The following is a 22761-nucleotide window of genomic DNA, read 5'->3' on the forward strand; positions in this document are numbered from 1 at the left end:
CGTTTTCTAAGAGATTGAGTTTCAAATCACTCGTCTCTTCTGAAATCACGACTCTCCCACTGTTCTTCGGGAGTTAAAAAACACACACTGGAACATTCAATTACTCTTGGCTGTGGGGAGGATATGTACTGAAGAATGTTTGGCATACACACCTGCTTCATAGTGTCCTTTGGATCCCGGGCCTCTGGCAGTGGAGTCTAGGAGAAAACAGAAAGAGAGGCTTTATTCTCACTTCCTCTGATCTTCAAACCTCTGAAATAAAACACTTGAACTTCAGCGGAGTACCGGCAGGATTCTGCTCCGACCGCCTGGGCTAGTTGTTGACGATAATCTTGCAATAAATAAACAGATATTACCAGGCTGGAGTGCTCTGATAGTGGTAATACTGCTTTTATTGTCATAGAGATGAAGGTCAACACAAATATTACCTACATTTGTTTCCCTTGTCTGAGGCTGTATGATGGAGACAATTGGTCTCCATCACAGAGTAGGTAGGTGTCAAGTGGGTGGAGAGAGGAATATGCACAGTCTGTTTCCTCACATGATGCTGCTTTGCTTTCAGTTACGAACAATTATTTCTTTCAGCAACAGGATTTTATTGTTGCTTACTTACATATGTTTTTTTTTCTGGCTATTAATGTGCTTTTTCCACTCTCTGAGCTTACATAACACTCTGCAATGTTATAGATGCACTTTGATCTAACTGGGACTTCCTCCTTGCTGCCTGGTTTTTATGTTTTTATAACCATCTCGTTATTACTGCTGCGCACCTGTGTTCCCACGGTAATTGTTTTCACCAAATCTAATTTTACAGCCTCATAAAAGCTCATCTTGAGCAGAAATAAATTAGTCATTTCACATCTCCCAAAATGTCCATTAAATCCCTGTCACTGTTTGTGATGTACCACAGGGGTCAGTGTTGGACCTACAGTTATTTATTTTGTGAACAGTAGTGCAGTCGAACTACAGTCTTTAATAATCAATGTTTTTTAAAACATTTTCTCCAACAGCACCGATATTTTTATATGGTAAATCATAGACCTTCTTCCATTCTTTGTTTTTTCTAATATAGAAATATTTCTAATAGAAGTGGGTTATAAATTAAACAGTGCAATAAATCTGGTTTTATAAACTGCTTGCAGGATTATTGCTATTATCACTTTTTGATTGCTACTATAGTTTACAAATAAACTTGAACGAGGCTATTTTCACAAGATATGGTGATTTATTGAGGTTTTAATCATAGGGAATACAAAAGTTGAACATTTTTAGGTAATGTTTGTGATGCATATATCAGTTTTTGTGTGAAAGTGGACTAATGTGTCATCGAGCATTGTGTTATGTTTATACATTTTTGATAAATGAATTGTATAATTAGAACTAAAGAAGAGATTCTGATACTTTTTGAGTAAATTATATGCATAACTGTGATTGTGAGATTATCCATGTGTTGTTTATATATTTGATTTAAAGGAGCTTCTTGAATCAGTGGACTGATGTTGTATGAAAAGATTTTTTAAAAAGTAATCACATTGCATCGCTGACAGTGACATATACAGTAGCTGGCGACGTTCATCCGGAAGTTGTGATAAGATTTTCACGTCACTGATAAACATCACTGTTTCTATTCCTTCTGCAGCCAGACTTTGTGGCGTGTTTTGTCTGGTCTGCAGTTCGGCCACTTGTTCAAGGCATGAATGACGAAATGTTTTCCCCCATTCAAGAAGGTAAAAGTCTGAATTTGGGTGAGCGAGCGACTTAAAGACAGTTTTTGAAGCAGAACTTACAACCATAACTTTGGAATATGCTAATTTTCCTCAAGTAGTACACAAGTTTCATCAGTAGAGACTCAAACAAAAAGAAATTTAATCAGAACTAAAATCAGCAATGTGGAGGAACCAGAACTGTAGGAAGGCACATGCAGAAAAGACAGGCTGATCTGCTTTTTATCTGCGTTAAAAGTAGGAGTTAAAGAAAAACAAGGTTCAGCTGTTGGTTTTAATAAAGATAATTAGCTCAGTTCTTACAGTCTTTGTGTTTAATTGGATCAGCAATTAAAAAGTGAACTGAAAAGAGTAAACCTTTATTATGTCAAATTGAAACTTACAACACAGTTACCACGTAAAAGCCCTGAGGCACTACCAGAATAGTTAACACAATGAGCTCATACTGTAGAAAGATAATCATCTGCTCAAAGTAATAAAAAGTGTCTTTTAGAACTAGAACAGGTTTTTCAGCTGAAATTACCCTCTCATGTAACATCTATTATGTCTTTTTTGGATATTCAGCAATTTCTTATATGTGAAATTATCTGGATAATCACAAAATCAGTGGTTTAGATGTCAGAATTAAACTGAAAAGGTCAGAAAAGGAGGTTGGGTGACTGAGTTGGTAAAGCAGGTGCACAATGTTCAGAAGCTTTCACACCGTTGTCCTGGGTTCATTTCCCAGACGGTCATTTGCTGCATGCGTTCCCTTTCCCTCTTTTTCTGTCAACTTACACTTAAAAATATCCTTTTTTTTTAAATATGATTTTGTGTGTTTCTTTGGGGCTGATGAAAACAAACCCACACTCTGGGGATTTAAAGTTGTTTCTACTTCAGCGACTTGTAAATTTAGAACCGGAGGCTTTCAACCCTGCTCTGTGTCTTCCTGTGACCTGGAAACAAAGCCTTCCACTTTGCACATTCTTCTCCACACCCCTCTGTAAGCCTAGCGGAGGAGCTGCTGGGAAGGTGAACAATAAACAATACACTATTAATAACCTGAGTTTAATAAGAAAAACTGTGTGCCTTCCCATGTCTCTTCTCTGGGGTTGCACACACAATAGAGACTTTCTGCTTTGGTCTACATGGAGCCATTCCTCAGATTTCTCTGAAGTGACACTTTGCATGTAAAAGAGTAATACTAGCACAGCTTTGTAGCATTCCAACACTTTGAAATGCTACATAATTAGAATCAGAAATAGAAACCACATACAGTAGATCTTGCATAAAGATGTGGTATCCAAACCTTCTGGCTTTCAAAATAAGAGTAGAAAAGAGTCAAAGCTCTATACAGTCAGTATGTATAATTGTAGGTGTTCTGGTTAAAACATGTTTATTTAAATGTTCGGAAACATTGATGTTTTCATTCAAACGTGACATTTTCTGGGAACTCACACTGGTCCACAAACAACCAACAGCAGTAATTTGTTTATTGTTTTTATCTGTTCAAAAGTGCAGTTTTTAAAAAATATTTTATACCTTTTACTAGATAAATATGTTTTTAGCATGACTTTGTTTTTTTGTTGTTTAGTTTGGCTCCTAAAAAAGAAGTTCAGGCCTCATTTATTGATTTGAGATTCTAAGTTTGGGAACCACTGATAGGTGTCAACACGTGACTCCTATGGTAGTTTCAGGGTGAAGGGGTTGTGTTTTCATGCTTTTTGTACAGATCAAGCTTATTTTCTTACAATAAAATAATTGCCCTTCTGAGCAATTATATGTAATAAAACCAATTATTCTATGCCCAAGGCCCAACAATACTGCAGTTGTAAAGTTTAAATTGGTTCAGTTGAGGCATGAGTCAGTTACTGAAAATAGAGTTAATCAAGGTTTCAAAGTTATTGTTCAAAACGATGAAATTCTGAAGTCCAACATCCATCAGTCTTCTTCAAAAAGGTAATTACAGCTAACAAGTCACTTGATAAAATTTAAGATATAAATTTTTTTAATATTCTTTTAAAAAAAGGGACTTGAAAATAGATATATTAGGTCATTATTTAGCAATTTGCAATCAGAACAGGATGTGTTATATTACACTATCACATATATTACAATTACTGCAGTGGGAATTATTGGAAATGTTTCAATTACATGCATAAGTATTATGGTACCATTCTGCTTCAGGTTATCGTACTATGAAAATACCAATATCTGCCAGTTAAGACTGAACTGTCAGACTCATGATGTAATGCATTAAAATAAATACAACTGAAGATAGGTTTCTGTTTTTTTTTTTTTGGCCAACATAGAGAACTATAGATGAACATAAAGCATCTTTGTCAGCAGCTAAGCTCATTTGGAGTAGAAAAATCACAATTATCTGTAGTAAATGAGGCTAGGAACACTAATGTGCACACGATGCAGCAAAAACAATTGTCCAAAATGTCATTAAAATACTCAACACGTAATATAAGCACTCGTTTTAGATAAGTTTTATGTATTAGTCAGAAGAAGGTAACCCTCAGTTCTTGCATCATGTGATATAAATGCAGGAATTTGCCAGAAAATCTTGATTATCGTTTTCTGGAGGTTAAGAGCTTCACCAGTGTTGTATAAAAACTATTTAAAAAGACCCTGTAGCAGCGTAGACATTTATGTCTATAAAAAATGTAGTTTTTTTTAAAAGCACGGATTATGATTGTCTTTACATAACTTTAAAAACCGACAGATATTTCTCCGCAGTAAACATACCCAGCTGATGCCCCGTATGGTCGGTTTCTCCACGGAGAAGCGGTGAGGGAACACTTGGTAATTATGAGTCCGGAACAGATGCATCTTGTGTCAGATCAAAACAAGCGAAGAACAAGTTTCCCAGTCGGAGGAACCTCGCACGTCCTCGGCATGTCCACGCATTATTCACGGCACACAGCTGACCGCCCGCTCGTTTCTGCACAGCTGCGGCTCAGCACCGCAGAGACGCTGAATGCGCATTTTGAGTCAGAAATCCCGACCAGACCGAGCTCCTGCCGTCCCAACGCATCCAGAACTCAAGAGCTTTCAGGACGCGCCTGCCTCTGTCAGGAAGGGCTGCGTAATGTTCAGCCATCCCGAGCGAGCGGCACAGGCGCACTTCGTGGCGGACGTGCGCGCGCGCGCGCTCGTTGGACCGACAGCTACCTCAGAGAGGCGAGCGGGCGGCCTCCCTCTGGCAGCTTTACAACCTTATTAACACAGTTGGATTTATCTGCTCTGACATATTTGGAGAGGGTGCTGGCAGGTGCATGCCGTCCTTTAGAATGCAACACAACGAGTGCATCTTGGTCAATTAAAATACCAAATATCCAATTGGACGATTATTAAATAAATCATAATACAGAACTGTACAGAATCATAATATGAAACTGCTGCTGATTTGACAGCAAAACTGGATAGAATGCCCCCCCGAAAATATACTAAAGTAAGTGTAGCACGACTTAAGCATATTTTTACTGGAGTAAATGTAAGTAGCCGTCCAAGAAGTTACTCAATATGAGAGAAAAAGTATTTGGTAAAAACCACCAGTCATTTGATATTTTACAATAATGTTTGCAAAATGAAATAAGACAAAAGAAACAATATATAATACTTACAAAATGTTAACAAAAACTGCAGGTGTGTGTCTGTGTCTGCTGAATCTTTGGTTGAAACAATCTTATTGAAACTATTGTGGCAGAGATTTTGCTCAATATTCACAATACAATCCTTCAAGTAAAAGCAAAAAGAGCTATACACAGTAAAAATACTCCTACATGTATTTTTGGTTACTTCTATAACTTTTTGTAAATGTAACTAAGTAAATGTAACTAGTTACTGTCCAACTCTCTTCGACAGTTATCCTTAAGTCATTCACTGACACTTTTCAGAGGATATTAAAAGTAATAATAGTGTTTTTGCTAAGGGATTTATTGGCAACTTCCCAGGGCAGCAACAGGAATTTGCTGCCCTGCAGGAAACGTATTCAGTTGTGCCATGAAATATTTTTCAGTTGCATTTTTGCATGTACTACCTTTAAGGAGCTGACACATATTTTGAGTAGGCACTCATTGTTTGATGCTCATGTGCATCGGAGGAGACTGTTTGTGTTTCTGGCTTTTCAAGGAGCGCTGTTTCAAAATGTTTTTATTTTGAAACAGCTAACCCAAGTACACTAAACTCATAGCTGTTCCTATTCTTTAAAAGTCAGTCATCACTAAGAATAAACTGAAGCACTCTGTTCTCTGCAGGTATGGTAAGGTTTAGTTTGTTCAGATCAGAAGCAAGCTGCAGCACTGTGTGCACGCATACTTATCAGGTCAACCAGCTGTCGGACTCAGCCGGGCCTGAACAGGCGCAGATAAACTGCAGAACAGCGTTTAAAGTTTTGTATCCACTTCTCAGTCTCACTGTTTGTCTTTAGCGCAGGTGTTACACTGTGACAGTCACGTCCCTGCTTTATAGGATCATAATATTCGTAGTAAAAGTTCAGCTGCACTATTAAAAATTTATTTTGGAGGGTATTAACTTTAAGATAAACATCAAGCATGTTTGAAATGCTTAGCAAATGTTACATTCTGCTTTACTTTGGTCAGAAATCCTTTCTATGAAATTTATAGAGACAGTTGTTTTAGCAAACAACTGTTATGCTATAACAGTGCTATGCTGTAAACCTCATAGGCATGGCGAGTTTTTATGAAATGTACATTTTAGCTAGTTGTCAGAGACAAGAATAGCTTCCGAACAAATTTGAAAACGTTTATCGCTATTGGTGCCGGGGTATAAGTTGGTAAGGAGGTCTTTGGTTCAAATTTCATAATTATCATGTCGTCCAAGTAAAACTTTCTTCAAAAGCATGCTCTGAAATATGAGTTTCCATTTGCATGGTTGTTTGTGTATCTCTGTCCATGGTGTATTCCACCCATTTACCACTTAGTTACTGGCAGAGGAAGGCACCAGTATCACAATTTGTTGTTTCACCAGTGAGTATCAAATTACTTACTTCACCAATCTCTGGTGTGCGCCGTCTTGGCGGTGAACAGATGGACTTAACCAGGTTTTCCATCGAAAGGACAACTTGACCAATATCTGGAAAGCAGAAAAGCAAAGTAATAATTTTTTAATAATTCAACTCAAACAATAAAGTTTATGTGTGTATTAAATATAGAGAATATTTCAAACACTTATCGCTGTTAGTTCTGATGATCACGGCTATAAAAAGAAGCCAAAATGATTGAATCAAGTGTCTCTAATATTTCTCTTTAGAAGACGCCACAGATTATACACTGCATTTAGATCAGATGTGCTGATGCCTTCATCATTGAACAAGGTCTTAGTACTTCTGGCAGTGAGGATGGAAGATTAAATCAGCATTTTCATGAAGCCCGTCAGCAGAGGGAAACAAAGTGCTCTGAAACTTTCTGATGCTTGGATTTGCTGACTTTGTACTCGATGAAACATTGCTTCCTAAATAACCGCCGACTGCTGAAGTTCTGAATCTTTGCCTCTCTGCACTTGATGAAAAGCGAAACATCTATCTATCTATATCTATATATATATATATAGACATATATATATATATATATTATTCCCTTTACTTAGGGTTATAGTCATCCCTGTTTCTTTTGCACTGTTTCTTTCCTTTCAATCAATTTTCAATTAAACTTCTTGCATAGTTTTGTACTACTGTATGTACAAAACCAGCTGCTTTAGCAATAATTTGTGGCTTACCCTCCTTGTGGAGTTTTAGAATATCTTATAGATAACTGCTAAGTCAGCAGACTTCTTAATGATTGTGTAATCCAGCATAACAGAACAAATTGTTAACTTTTAAACATAACCATCAACATAAATAAATCAACACTAATTAGTCTTTATGAGTTTCACTTGCTGAACTGAAGTATTCAAATAAATAAACTTTTTGATGACATTCAATTGCACTGTGATGCACTAGCTTAAGTCTACAAATTTGTAAACAAAGGGTCACTTTCTGTAATTTTATTTTCCTTGCACTGGATCATAGTCAACTCTGTCTTGCAGGCTGTTAAGCAAGAATTGTTTAAATCCCTGCCATTGTTCCAGAGCGGGGCTGCCCTTCCTGTGCTGACCTCAGAGGCAGTTCAGTTTGCCAAGGTTTTCCACAAGGCGCTCAGTCACAAGAACATCCATTCTGTCCTGCTTTTCTGTGCGTGGGTCTGCGTTTTTCCCTCCTGGATAGATGTAGGAGGGCAGCATATTTAAACAGCCTCTGTTGTTTATGTTATTAAAAACCTCAGCACCTGTTGCTCACCTCAGCACTTTTCTCTTTCTTTCCAGAAGCATTAATCCATTAGCGTGTGGTGGGTGAAGGACAGATTTGAAAGCGTACAGAAAATTATTTCTGCACAGCGTGCAGAAAATGCTCACTGTTTTTACAGCCGTTTTTTTTTATTTCAAGACTAAATGCATTAAAATCCACAATGAGGCATAGATATAAACATTAACATATAAGAAAAGGGTTAGGGTTAGTTCAATGGTTAGACCTTTGAATGGTCACTAAGATGCCCTAGCAGTTTATCCAAAATGTAGAAATCAAATAGAAAAATGTTTGTGCTGTGACTAAATCAGTCTATCCCTCTTAAATGTCTTGCAGGAGCTCTGTGATGTCACATTATGTAAGCTGACGAAAAGGGATTTCTTCTTATGCTGGCGACAGTGTCTGAGTTGATAAGAAAAGACATATTAGAGTAATATGATCATGTCAGACTGTCTGGAGTCTAGTCTGATTTCCATGCAGCTTATACCTTATAAAGTAATGTCTGATGTCAGTGACTCAAACAGCAAAGATCTGAATCTAAAACAAGCTCCATGTTGGAAAGTAATCTGATAATATTAGAACAGAAAAACTTCCCTTGAAGCTAAATGATTTCTGGGTTTGGGGTTGGTATAAAATCTTATTAATTATGAAGCAGCAAAATTAAATTGTGGCTTTTGACCTACTGAGCTGTGTAGTGATACAAAGTTTGTAATGCTTTGCTTCTCAGAAAACTTTTTTCTTAATAAATGGCGCCCTCTATTGAGAACTCTGATGTTTTGCAGTTTGCGTAGAAAAAAGCAGAACATTTAAAGATTATCTGTGTGTGAGCAGAATAATAAATATTTTTGCATTTGTGTTTAATTACACTCGTGTGTTTAATTTATAGTATGTTATTTGTCTTTATGTTTTATTCACCCTTAAATACGTCAGATGATCAAACAAATTGTAAATATCCTCCTGTGTTTGATGTCATTTCTACATAAATCTTAATTTACTGCTTTGATTTTTGAAGCAAGATTTTATGTGAAAGTGAACGGCAGGTGTTTTGGGGAAGATGCGCATCTACGATTCATGTTCTATCAATTTCTGCTGATCAGAAGTCAGAATTTATCCATAAACATCTGATCTATTAGGTCACGCTGATGTGGACCTTTGGAGAAAGTTATGTGCATGAAGGAGTTACTATGAAAGTGTCTTAACATTAGACAGAAAACGAAGTTTGCCTGCTTAATGCCAACACTTCCTGTACTGACATCAAATTTCTTGGTAAAGTTGAACTGGATCATTTTTTTCAGCTTAAAGATGGATAAGAGAAAGAAGAGAAAATCCTGATCCACACATAACTTATCTTTTACAGGTTGTCACACATCCCCAGAAGACCCAAAGCTTCAGAAATGGCTTTGAAACAATCTCTGGGCTACAGATCTCAGTTTTCTGTTTGTTCTTTATTTTTTGTTTCAATTTGATTTGATGTTTTGCTCTCTCTTTTTTTGCCCACATCCTGTTGTCAGACGGGTTCTATTGAACTGATTCTACAGGTTTTGCAATCTAAATGTAGTTGTTTTCTAAAAATGTGGAGCTGATTTATAAAGGGATATATTTTAAAATGAATCTTCTTCTGCGGATAAAACATGATGATCTGTTTATTTGTGGTTAAAAAAAGAAAAAAAAAAGAAGAAATTTGTGAGGTATTGAATACTTTTAAAAATTCTGTATGTATTATTAGTATTGATTGAATTAGATTTCAGATTCATATGTTGGGTATTTATAGTTGTGTTCTTTAATTAAGCACACAGTTTTGTCTGCTATCTGAGTCAAAGTCTATTTCTCTCTTTCTCTTTCCATTTATTTTTGTGAGTCCGTGTTTCTATTTAAATCCTTTGGGAATGGGAGTGGGATTTCCTGCAACACATCTACGCCCATGGAATGTACTTTGCCAACAATCTTTGTTGAACACACACACACGCATATATACACGTGTGCACTAACACACACACACACACATGCATGCATGCAGTGACACACGTCCACCTTTTTCCTTCCTTTCTCCTGTCACTTAGCAGCGACAAGGAAAGACAGATTTGATCTGTTTGACCTCGTGGTCAAATAAGGACTGATGCAGAATGTGAAGCCAATATAAGGGAAGAAATTAAAACAAATGGAGTGAATAATTGTAACAACAGTTCACAAACCTAGCCATGTGCTTTAAAGGGTTTTTATTTATAGTGCCTTGCTGATGACCAGAAGCATAGTTAAATTAATAAATAGCAGCATCAAAAACTTTATTACTTTGAAAATATGATTGGTTTAGTTCTAACCTTTGGAGCAGCTGTGAAAGAAACTTTTATGCACATGGCAAACAATGCTTCAAAACCCTCACATACACAGGCCATGTAAGGTTTACTGTATTTTGAATAAAACACATTTCTAGCACAAAGATCAGAATTATTTCTAAAATATTACAGTAAACAATCTGTCAGTTACATCACTTTCACTCATAATCAGAAACTTACCACATTCATCCACCTGCAAGGCTCCTCGGTACACTTGTTCTCTGCTTTCCTTTTTTCTAGCCGTTCCTTGTTTCATCCGTCTGGGATGATTTCCTCGTCTGGGTCGTCTGTGTGAGTGGTGGGGAGTGTTAGTGGACACGGTTTCCTGTATCTTTCTGATTGGTCATGAAGCGAGCGCCAGAGGGCATGAGCTGAATGCAACACGGACACACAGCATTGAGCGTGTGAACAGCTTACTGTCTGAAAATAAGCAACTTTTTTTTTCTCTTTCGTTTACACGGTACCACCCGTAACAGCTACAACTAAATTGTGTGGTTTCCTTCAGTGATGCCTGCAGAAGAGCTGCAAAAAACCACAGGAAGACTTTGAACTTTAACCTGGCAATACAGATTTCAGCTCTATGCCCTATGAAGTCATTTTCTGAGAGACGTCATCTGTGCCCAACACTTTTTTGTGGCAGGATTTCTCAGTCATTTCAAGATTTAATAATATTTTGCATGACGCAGTTTGAACTTATCTTCTCAGAACTTAGATGGCTCTGAGAAGATAAGTTCAAACTTATCTTCACATCTGAATCGAGATGGCTTCACATCTGAATCGAGAATACAAAGAAGACCACAGTGAATCATAACGTGGTCTTGTGGCTGAAAAATGATCTAAATTCATCACCCTTCCACCACCATGCTTTAAAGAGGAGTGTTGTACTAATATGATGCATTTTATTTCCACCAAACATCTAAATAATCTATCTAAATGACAACCTTTTCTGTCAATCCTTTCAAACAAGCCATTCTTATGTAAAACGTTTCTAATTGTATTCTTTTGAATTTTAACATGTGAAATGCTAAACTAGCTCCAGGTTTTATTGTTTCTCTGATCATTGTGTGCTCTGACCCTAAATCTCTACTCTTGGGAGACTTAGCAACCGTCTTAAATATTTTCCATGTGTCAATATATGTGATTACTGAAGGATAGTGGACTTCAAATTGATTTAAAAGATCTTTAAATGTTCCTAGATTGATGGGTTGTAAAAATTTATTCTGTAACATGTTTGTTGATGTATTTTTGTCTTGGCATGGTGTTGACACACCTGTCTGCTTCAGTGTAGTTGCAGGGCACACTCTATAAGGATTACGTAATAACATGCATTTTAGGATGCCACACCAGATTACTATTTTAATTGCTTAATCTTTGGAAGCAGACAGGACCAGATTGTTCACATAAAAAACAAAGATTTTCCAAAGATTCAATTGGATCATTTTGCTCTCAAGCACAATATTCTAGGAAGCTCTCTAATCAGAGCAGAAATTACCCAAAATGTTCCTGGCTGGTGTGTGTGTTTTGCTGTCTTTATCAAAGGTTTGCAGCTTGTTGTTCACACATTTGATGTGCATGGAGTCCAGATTTAGAGAAAAGACAAAAAGAAATCTCAATTAGTCGACAATATAGTCTGAGAAGTGAGACATAAATTGAGGAACGCTTAAATTAAATCTGAAATGCCACAAAAAACTAAATTGCGTCATCTAACTTGGTGTCTAAAACTTTTACTTTTCTCCACTAGGGGCGCCATCACGCTGTGTTTGCCAGTTCTTCCGAACAAAGATGTTTAAAACTTAAGAGATGGGTGTCTGTCAATATTCCAGTGGTTCATATGTTGTAAGAGATTGTACTTACTGACCATGGGAATTTAATACTTCGCGAATATTTTTTCGCTTTGTTATTGATTTAATAAGCAGTTTTTCCTTGCGGTTTGTTTACTTCTAACGTAAACTGTGTGTGTGGGGCGAGCTGTTAGGCAAATGAACGGCGTGTTTTCGGCGCCATTGTTCTCCTGGCTGCGAGCCGAGGGGGGTTTCTATCTTGTCGCTTCCCTGTTGCTGAGAATATTACATAATATGGCGGTAAGCTGTTGATGTAGGTCAGAGCCAAAAACCGAATCGCTCCGACTTGTTTTCAACTAAAAATAACTTTTTATTCCACTCGACGGTCCAGGTCTGTTGGTAGCATTAGCTTAGTTTTACAATGGGAATCAGTAGGATATACATTAGCATAGGCTATGCTAGCTTCGGTACTCTGGTTGGATTTTCAGCCTTCCTCGTTTGGAATATCGCCTATAAACAGCCATGGACAGCGGCCATGGGAGGCCTGTCGGGTACGTAAATTCTCCATAGTTATCATTAAAACCAACTATTATTTCTTCACCTATTTGTTTTTTGTTCCTTCCCTTCAAGGCTGTATTTGTCCTGACTGCGGCCTTCTGAACTTAAAACGCTACTATATCTGTCACCAGTCAACGTTTAGAGATAAACTGTAGTTTGTTAAAATGCTATAGATGTTTTTATTTGGGGTTTAATTTCGCTTTTTAAATAAAACCGTTTCATTTCCATACAGTTGAACCATGTTGTATTATTTAATAAAATACTCTGCACAATTTATTTTAGTTGTTTGTTTGTGTTGCTCATTGTTTCCATTTATTTTGGTTTTGTTTTAAGTTTGGGAACCAAAATGTTGTTCAATGTCAATTATCACTTATGTTTGTGCACGATGAATGCAATTTTAACATTGAAATAGATTAACCTAAATTAAATGGGATTAACTTTGCAATTTAATGTTTAAGTAAAGCTCTTAAAGTGTACCTGCTGGTTGACTGAGTGTAATTTAGTGTTTAAAAAGTAGTTCAAATTTTCTTTTTAAAAATATCTCCAAAGTTTATTGCAATACCTGCATTTGCATAGTCCTCATCAGTAGTTTTAAATCCATTTTAAGTAAAATTTAAGATATTTTGCATTTGGTATCCAGCAAAAGGATACATATGTCAAATAAAACTGCTAAAATGCCATATTTCCACAACATGGCTTAATTGCCACATTTATCTTTTGTATAAGCGACAAAAAATTGCAGTCAGGGCAGAAACATTAATCAGGATTAATTGATTATTTAAATAATCATTAACTTAGTAATCAATGGGAGCAATCAGACTCAAAAAAGGCCATTTTGTGAAAAACAACAACAAAAAAGAACAAAACATATTTATTAAAGTCAAAACCATACAACTTTTAAGTTGGAATTGTTTTTAATATTTGGTATACCGGCACATAGCTGACCAACCTATTCCTTGTTGAAAACTATGAGAAGTTTTTAATGATAGCAGTTTTTGATTTTTGAACACTTTGCTACCAATTTGTTGCAGTCGTATCTAAATGTAACCAGCGTGTGTGTGTTTGTTTCTTCTGACAGGGGTTTTAGCGTTTTGGGTTCTGGTCACACACATCATGTACCTGCAGGATTACTGGCGCACCTGGCTCAAGGGCCTCAAATTCTTCATTGGTGTCGGTGTGCTCTTCTCAGTTCTGGCTGTCGCTGCCGCCTTTACCTTTCTAAGTCTGGCCATCACACAGAAACAATGTAATTCTCTTCTTTTGGCATCAAACAACATTTAAAACATCCAGTAACTTTTCAGTTATAAAAGTGTGGACTCTCCAGCAAACCCTAAGCTTGGTGTCGTTTCTCTCCCACAGCTCTGACTGACCCGCGGACCCTCTACCTTTCCTGTGTTTGGAGCTTCCTGATGCTCAAATGGTCTTTCCTGTTGGCTTTATACTCTTACAGATACCGCCAGGAGTTCGCCGACATCAGCATCCTCAGTGATTTTTAGACAGAAGGATTTTTATAGACTTCGGTGAAGGTTGAAGGATTTAGGAATGCCAGGAGGAGCTGGACTTTGAGCTTTGGAACAACAGGAGAAAAAGCAAACGTAGCTAATTTGGAAGTCGTCTGACTTTTACGACGCAGAGATCCACTTGTTGCTCTCACATAACAAGCTCTTTTCTTTGTCTTGTAACCTGTTTTACTACCTAACCACGAGTTACAGCTAAAGCCGAATCTTGTTTGGACTGGAGCAGTGCACTGCTGGGAATGTAGGGAGTTTTTGTTCCTGAGATTTCATCTCTTGATTTGTTTTGTTGTAAAACAACTTGTGTGAATGGAAATCACCACTGTTATGGTGTCGTAATGCATCATTTAACACACAGAAATCCTCAGAACCAAAACGAAAAGCTCAAAACGAAACCACACGCTAGGTAGGTTGATGGTGGCTTTTGAAGATCCATCTAAGAGAACGGCGTTATAAAAGTTTATCATCTCCCACGGATCTCATAATAGCAGATGTATAGATGTTGGTGCCACTGAAGTTGAATTTGTTTTCATACCAAAACAAAAAAGAAAATGCTGAAACATGTTTTTTTTTTTCTCTTTAAAAGTAGCAGCTGCATATGTGATGATTTACAGTGGGAAAAATAGGTGTTAAATATGTCTGTTTTTCTCCATGAATACATTTTTAAAGATTCTGTTGACATGAAATTCAAAGCAGATGCTATGTGATGCACACAGATAAATAAAAACATAATACGCCTATGAATTATATGGAGTTAAGTGGAATGGCACAGGTTATAAGCATTGAAGAAACTTTTCTATTTAGTTCTTTGTCAATAATGACATCTTCCAGAGATTCGCACCAGAATATTTGTTGCTCTTGTGTGATTTTCCCATGACTATGTGTGAGAGTGAGAGATTCTCTTGTTTAAAAGTCCACCCCTCATTTCATTTTCAGATTCTTATCAAGGACGTCTATTTATCCTTCCTTCAATTAAAGGGAGTCTGCCTGTGTAATGATAGGGATAGGAGTTCATCATACTGTTTACTCATGAAATCAATCGTTTATTCAGTGATGATAATAATGATGCACTGTGATGGAAATCCTGAAACAATTGACAGCATGGTTGAGATTGTTACTGTTGGATCTTCTCTCCTTTTTTAGTTCCATGAGATGGGCTGTAAAAGCTGCTTTTATGTTTTAAAATATGATTTAATGCTTCTGCTGGATATGTTTTATCAACACTGTGGGATTACTGAATGGAACTAGATGACATTGTGAACATTATTTGTGTTTGCAAATATGTCTAATAGATTTATAGCTGAAAATGATGATGAATTCTGAGTTTTTGTCATTACGGCTACAAAATATTGTGATTAATATTTTAATCTCACCAGACTATTTTATTGTAGCATTTTATCGACTTGTGTGAATGCTCTTTAAACTTTTAAACAGGTTTCAAAATGCCTTTTCTTCAGTAGAGGAGTCTTGTGCAGAGAGTGTTTTTTCTGACATGCTGTGTGTCTCTTAAATCACTTCTCTCAACTTATTTCAAGGTGAAATTATTGTCTTTCCACTTCCAGATTATGCCCCCAGTGGCACACATTGAAACATTCAGAAGTTTAGACATCATTTTCTTCCTATTTCCAGTGCTTACCTGTCATTCCACTTTGTGAATTTCATATCAATACATCTATTAGAAATAGATTTACTGAGAAAAACATACTCAATACTTGTTTTCCCTGTTGCATATCAAATGCCCATTTTGATTATTTTTGCATTTAGCAGCTACTTGCCTAGTTTTGAGCTGTCAATACTTCAATCTAAAACGATAAACATGATCATGCGTTTGTGGAGTCTTGTTGCAACAACTACACCAAGAAACAAACATTACACCACAAAACACTTGCATGCAAGAAGAGGGGATTTTGGCAGCATATTTCTCTGCTCTCAGTTGTCGTTGAGTTCCTTAAATGAGTTATTTTCTTCATTTATGTTCTCAAATCTGTGAGGGGTTGTGGGTTGTGTAACTCTTCCCTGATGAAACTATCACATACACTTTGTAGTACATTTTATTTTTAGTAACAACTCTAAGCGTTTCTGCTGCTGCAGCCACTCCACTTCTTGTTCCTGTCAAACATTTAGAGCACCTGCAGTGCTTTGTTGATGGTCACCTTTCAGTGAACGTCAGCATCAACATTTAGCCCTGCTATCGTCTGATGTGACATCCTTTCAGCTCCCCTTCATCATTTTTTTACAAAAAACAAAAAAACGTTTTCATGTTCAGGTGCTCTAATTTAAAGCTTTATTTATCAATGCGATTGGATTACTAATGCTATTAATGTGGAATGAAAAATTATTATTCTGATGTAAGAAGTGATTTTTCTGTTTGTTCCACAAGGGGGAGACAAAACACTTTCTGATACTCTTAACATTCCTGTTTTGGAAAAAACACATGGATTTGATACAGAGTTGCACTTTAGTAAATGACATTAATGCCCTTGTTTTGCACACTGGTTGTCATTTCTGTCTCAACCCCGGATTGTCGTAATAAACCAAGTATATGTAACATTCAATTTTCTATTGTTTGATTTCACTAATCAAGCTAAGGTCTTTTTTCTTCCTCTTAAGTGTCATTGTTTCTCTTGTCTACATTTTAATTATGAAACATGTACAGTATTTGTCAGTGATTGCATGTGAGAATACTACCAGTACAAACCAAACACATTAAAAATGCATTTATTGTTATTTCTGTCATGTCAAGTCTTCATTAATAAAGCAGATACAGCAGCAGTCTGAATCAGCTTATGTTTATAAAGTATGATGTCTGTAACTCCAGATAGCTGTTTATGTGAGAAGCAAATTCAACCAAAAAATATTTTATGCATTTAGTTTATACCTGATGTTTAAATACACAGAGTAGAAATACAAATTTTCTCACAGTCTCAAATTGTATTACACCAAACTTCGTTTGTTGTAGGTCTATTAAAATAACCAAAACTGTTCCTAGCAGCTAAATGCGACAATAACAAATATCTCAAAGATGTATTTATTAATGTCTACAGAATGATCCTTTAGAGCAACTGGAATACCGGATGATGATGTCGTGGCTAAGGAGTCATCTGATAGGTTAACTTATATTAACTAATTCGGAGGCACACCTGGAAAATAATACTTTATTGTTTGACACGATTGGAAAGTCGAGGATTGTGGAGCTGTACAAGTCTGCTTCATAAATGGGATCAATTTCCAGATGTTGATACATCCTGTGGCCGAGGCAGAAGGCAACTGGACTTATTTTGTTTCTTGAAGACTTTTCACCTCCCACCAAAGTTTATGAACTTGAACTTTCCTGTTTAGTTGCATTCTATGTAATCACCTAGGATTGTCATTTTAGCACATGATCATGATTGGATCTAAAATAGGAACCTCAAACGCTTCTCATCAATTGTTGATCAGCAACTTGTTCATGCATAAGCCTTGTCCAATTCCACTGAACCAAACAGCTACATTTTCTGTCCTAAGCAGATACTTAAATAAAAGTTTGCAAACCTTGATCTTCATTGTAGCTGTTTAGGATTGTTGTCCTTCTAGAAGGAGAATTTGGACCTTTAAGAACATTTTTCCATTAATTCTGTACAACTTTCCTTTCTCTGTTGAAGAATTTGACAGGAAGACTTATCGGGAAACTGAAAACACTCTTCCAGGAAAGGATTCCAGTCTTTCTACATTTCTTCCTTTCACACAAACTCCATGTCTGACAAGCTTTGTAGGAGATCAAACAGCAGAGAGCCCAACGGCATCAATCAATGCAAAGCTTAGATATGTGTGATAGACTGTTATGAAAAAAACAAGAGAAATCAGAAAACAGGAGCTCTTCAAAGACTTGTTTGTGACTGCCAGATGTTTTGTGCAAAGACTGGAAGTTTATTTACTTATTTTCCTGCATGCAGCAAACTAAAGATACCCAGCTGTGTGATATCATCGATGGGTCAGAAGAGGCACAATCCATGTTCTCCAAGGTCAGACAGTTCATGTTTCTCTGATGGCATCATATAGCAGACAGCCACTGCCTTGCATAAAATCTTGTACCATTCTTTTATGATTTATTTCAGGTTGGCTACTTTCCAAGGATGTGTTTGCCCTTCTGGCAAATCTCTCCCTCCTGTCAAGGCTTTATATTCCTCCATCTCTCCCCTCATCCCATATTTCTTCATGGGCATTGGTCCCCAGATAGTTCCTGGTAAATCAGGGTGATTTATCTGCAGCAGTTTTGTGTGATGACAGTGATAAGTTGCCCAGGCAGCATAGAGCTGCTCTCAATCCCACTTTTTCCACTTTCCATGGATATGGCTGTCACATTTCTGTGTTGAGATACATTTGCTTGACTTTATGGTGGAAATCTTGTCTTAGGTTGGTCAGAGAACCAAATATGAGCCATTTAGACATCTTATTGCTGCAGATGGGAAGATGGGCAGGATGACGGGCTAATTTATGTTTGTGCATGTTGTTGAGTTTATAGTTATCTATTTGTTAGATACAATGCATACATCTGAATTTTGTCAGTGCAGATGTATGTCTTATCATCTTTTAGGGTGCTTCTCAGTGCATGTTGTAACGTTGATTTACTTTCAGGCATATTAGATTTGGAGTTTGTGACTTTAGTGATGCTATTCTTGAAGAAACATAGTGCACTTATAGTCAAAGCCTTCCCAGTTTTATTGGACTTGACATAGCCATAGGCCTAAATTATTATTATTTTTTTTAAATAGGTGGTGGTTGAAACAATTTTTTCTGTTCCTCTTCACATTCCTGAAATCTATGACATAAAGGAAAGACAATTAGATTTCTGTGAAGTCCTTTTTCAACATACAGAAATTAGATGCTTGGTTAAAGCATCCAGTGCATTCTCTTGTATTTCCCAGCTTATGAAAACTGTGATGATCACCCTTTTCTATTGGCTATACCAGGAAAAAATGGGAACTGGCCAAAACACTGAGACTGTTTCTACACCTAAACTTTAATATGTTGTTAAAATATTTTCTTTAAGCTGGTTATGCTGTAAATTGGAGCTGAGCATAAATTGGTCTAAAAATATATTAATATTTGGCAGCATTAGGAGCTTCTTCCATGGAGAGTTAGGAACCTTAGAAGATAACTTCATTACTCTCCCGCCACCAAATTTTAGACTTGGAACAATGCAGCCTGGCAAGTCCTTGTCTGCATGCTTAAGTAAGTGTTATTATTTGTGATAATTACCATGGTAAATTGTCTGACAATTAGCATTATTGCTTTACAGTTTTTTGATTGTCCATCAATTGCAGAATTTGAGACACTCAGTAAAACTGAGATATTTCAGAGCATCCAGTATTTAAGTTGGCAGTGTTTTAGACTTCAAGTCATTTGAAGTTGTGTGAAGAAGGCTTTTGGACATGCTTTTGGATTTGCTAACTTTTAGCCAAATGTTTGCAATCTTTAGAATGGTCTGGATTGTCTATATGACTTGCAAAAAAATCAGCTTATATACAGCAGATGTGCTAAGAAGCAACTTCTTGCAGAGCTTCACATGAAGAACTTTAATCATACTGCACTATGAACTCTTACTACCATATTTTAAAACCAATTAAGGCATCTTACAATATTCTGTCGCCTGGTAAAAACACAGTAAAGTAAATGTTTAGTACTTGAAGTTGAATCAGAGTGTAAAATACTTTAATTAAGGGCATATTTCAAACTGGTTTTTATGTACTACTACTTCTACTGCTGCTGCTAAATATAAAACTAAAAATAATGCTAATAATAAGGTTAACATTTATTTGCATGTACATATTTTCTTTTTATCTTTAGATTAAAAAATCTTGTCAGTTGTACATAAAGTCTGTTTGACTTTAGATTTGTGAATCGACTTTGTTTCCTCAGGCTGATTGAGGAACACATGAAGTTGCTTTTTTATGTACTTTAATTAGGAGAAGGATCATAAATAGATCCTTTTAGTTTTTCTACACAAGCTGACAGATTCAGTTATTAGCATTCATTCATCATTGATCCTTAAAGACCAACGTTGGCTTCGCAGAGACTATCTGATTACTCTTGAGGAGATGAAGAGGAATGCTAATATTGAATGTCATTTCGTAATTTATGAAAATGAATAATTGCCATGTTGAACTTGTATGGTTGATTAAGCATCTTTGCACTATTAGTTATTTAAATTAAATGTCTGTTTTTGTTTGTGCAAAGGCTTTTTAATCCAGAGTAGAAGCTTTTTATGAGACTCCAGCAACAAGCAGCTGATGACGGGTGCTCTGCGGCTTCGATTGCTCACCTTTCAGAGTAACAGTGGGGGGAACCTGCTGAATGTGCAGAGCTCCTGTAATTAACCGAGAATGTGCATGGGCACAGCTGTGAGGTACAGCCAGCCAAGCACTCTGACCGAGTCCCTCTGGAGGTGAGACGTTATGAGAGGCTAACCAAGGACCGAAACAACTATTACATAGGGTCAGCAGTTTCTTAGCTTTGCTGGCCTGTAAGCTCTTTTTAGGACCACAGTCAATATTTTGAAATAGAATTTCTGCTCTCACCTATGGATAACTTTACTATTTAACCTAATACATAGATAATATTTCATTTGAGGAAAAGAAAAACCTCACATAGGCACCTTCTTGTCACCTTCTAGCTATGAGGCAGCCATCGTGCAACATGCAACTAAGTTTTATTTCAGCTTGATGAAAATATGAAACTATTTGCAGTTTTATGTTCAGAAGTTGTTGTTTAAACCATTGCGTTGTAAAAATATTGACATGTAAAAGCAGTTCAAGCAGTCTAAAGCAGTTATTGCTCATTCCATTCACAAATCTGAGTGATATGGAAAGAAAACAAAGCATTGCTCATTGTTGAGGTTGACAATGTGAAAAAGTTGAAGGCGTATCAATACTTTTGTAGCTATCTACCGAATGAAAAATAAAAACACCTCATAGCTCCTCACAGAAATGTTACCATGTACCTTTAATTACTAGTGAGATAAATCTGCGGTTTTATTGCAAAGGAAGACTCTTATTTGTTGCTCTTTTTACAGTTAAATTCCAAATTAACATTTAATATCTGAAAACATTCTCAGTTCTTCCTTTTAAAATGAACACGTTTTACCACTTATGATTGTTTTTAGACCTCAAAGGATTCACAAATCCAACACAGTTAATTTGATCACCATTTCACATTTCTTTTACTCTGCTTAGTAAGAATTAAAACTGACATCTATGGGCTGTAGCAACAGCCTTGTTGTTGCCACAGCGGCACAGATAAAAATAGTGACAAAGAAAAATATGTGAGCCAAATAACTTTATTTGTGACATGCAGCTTAAAGGGCCTGTGGCGTCTCGCCTGGCAGCGGCCTGTCAGTGCTGCTGGTATGCCTGTGATGCATGAATGGATTTATAAAGCTATTAAGAAATCATCCTAAGGTATTCTGGCACACATCTGCTCCTCGACTCCCCTTTGTCTTTACAGCAAATTGACAGTAAGAGTGATTACAAGGCTTCTATGGCCATCAGCTTTAATTTAGATCCCTGGAAAGGTTCCTCATCACTGAATGGAAGGGAATTGGTGGCTGTGGGTTATTTTCCTCCCATTATTTGTTTTTCAAAAAAATGCAACAATGTTTTTTATCTGAGAGGTTTATTCTGATGATCTGAAAAATTATGAGAACTGATGTAATTCTCTCAAACATCTCTCCCTTTGAAATTTGATTATAAGCAAAACCATTTGCAGCGTAATGACAGGTCAATTACTCACAAACATAGTGTCTACGTGCAAGTGCTGCGGCGATAAAACTTTGTACTCTCAGGATAAATTAAGTGCTTATAAGATCTGAAAAGAAAGACTTTCCTTGGTGCAATGGGATTTTTACCAACACTGCTTGTGTCAGTTCTGAAATGCTGATGTTTACATACACACAAAACATAAAATTTTTCTAGTAATGCTTTTGACAAATGGCGTTTTCTTTGCACTGCACTCATTTTCCCTGGAGATGTAAAAGATTTCTGAAACACTCCTCAATTATTTTGGTCCATATTGGTAGGTTACCATCAAAATGAGCCAAGATGAGTCATGGCAATGTAGTCATAAAGAGATGAACATGCACAATAATTCTCAATTTGTAACAAAGGAGTCAGACTGTGTCAAGAAAATACCCTACACACCATTACACAACAAACATTTAATGTGGCAGAGTGGATCCATGTTTTTATGTTGTTTATACCAAATTGCACATGAAATTGTGACTCATTAAACCAGATACATTTTTCAAATCTGCGACTATCCAACTTTGATGAGCCTGTGTGAATTTATTTGTGTATTTGTTTATGTTTTTAGGATCCCTATTGGTTTCCACCAAAGTCTTTGTTCATCTTTCTGAGGTCCAACTGAGAAAACACAGAAAGATAACACATCAAACTTTTCTGACATTGACATATAATATGAACAATTTTCGTCAGACATCACATTTTATAAGCTACACACATGAAGCTAGTTTTAAAATAAAAATAACATTTAAATACGCTTTTTTTTTTGTTTTTAAAGTGTGCTTTT

At 36.5% G+C, this 22761-nt stretch overlaps 2 protein-coding genes across 6 annotated transcripts in view; one reads left to right on the forward strand and one right to left on the reverse strand.

Annotated features, from left to right (window-relative positions):
• The window catches only part of rapgef3 (Rap guanine nucleotide exchange factor (GEF) 3), a 30153-nt gene extending 19413 nt beyond the window's left edge, over positions 1-10740 (reverse strand). For 2 of the 5 annotated variants that reach the window (XM_055056689.1, XM_055056688.1), the window contains exons 1-3: positions 10527-10740; positions 6721-6806; positions 153-197 (exon numbers count right to left, since the gene is read on the reverse strand). In XM_055056689.1, coding sequence (XP_054912664.1) covers positions 153-197; positions 6721-6806; positions 10527-10602 — 207 coding nt within the window. In that variant the 5' untranslated portion in view covers positions 10603-10740. Of the gene's footprint in view, positions 1-152; positions 198-4457; positions 4785-6720; positions 6807-10526 lie in introns of those variants that run through there. The other 3 variants (XM_055056692.1, XM_055056691.1, XM_055056693.1) reach the window with 2 other exon arrangements.
• Positions 10741-12388: 1648 nt separating this feature from the next.
• Positions 12389-16971, forward strand: slc48a1a (solute carrier family 48 member 1a). Its single transcript, XM_055056991.1, has 3 exons — positions 12389-12678; positions 13764-13931; positions 14045-16971. The coding sequence occupies exons 1-3, from the start codon at positions 12549-12551 to the stop codon at positions 14179-14181; spliced, it is 435 nt and encodes a 144-aa protein (XP_054912966.1). The 5' UTR covers positions 12389-12548; the 3' UTR covers positions 14182-16971.
• The last annotated feature ends 5790 nt before the right edge of the window (positions 16972-22761 follow it).

Source organism: Poeciliopsis prolifica, unplaced genomic scaffold (genome assembly GCF_027474105.1).
Source record: "Poeciliopsis prolifica strain line A6 unplaced genomic scaffold, Auburn_PproV2 SCAFFOLD046, whole genome shotgun sequence".
Taxonomy (NCBI): domain Eukaryota; kingdom Metazoa; phylum Chordata; class Actinopteri; order Cyprinodontiformes; family Poeciliidae; genus Poeciliopsis; species Poeciliopsis prolifica.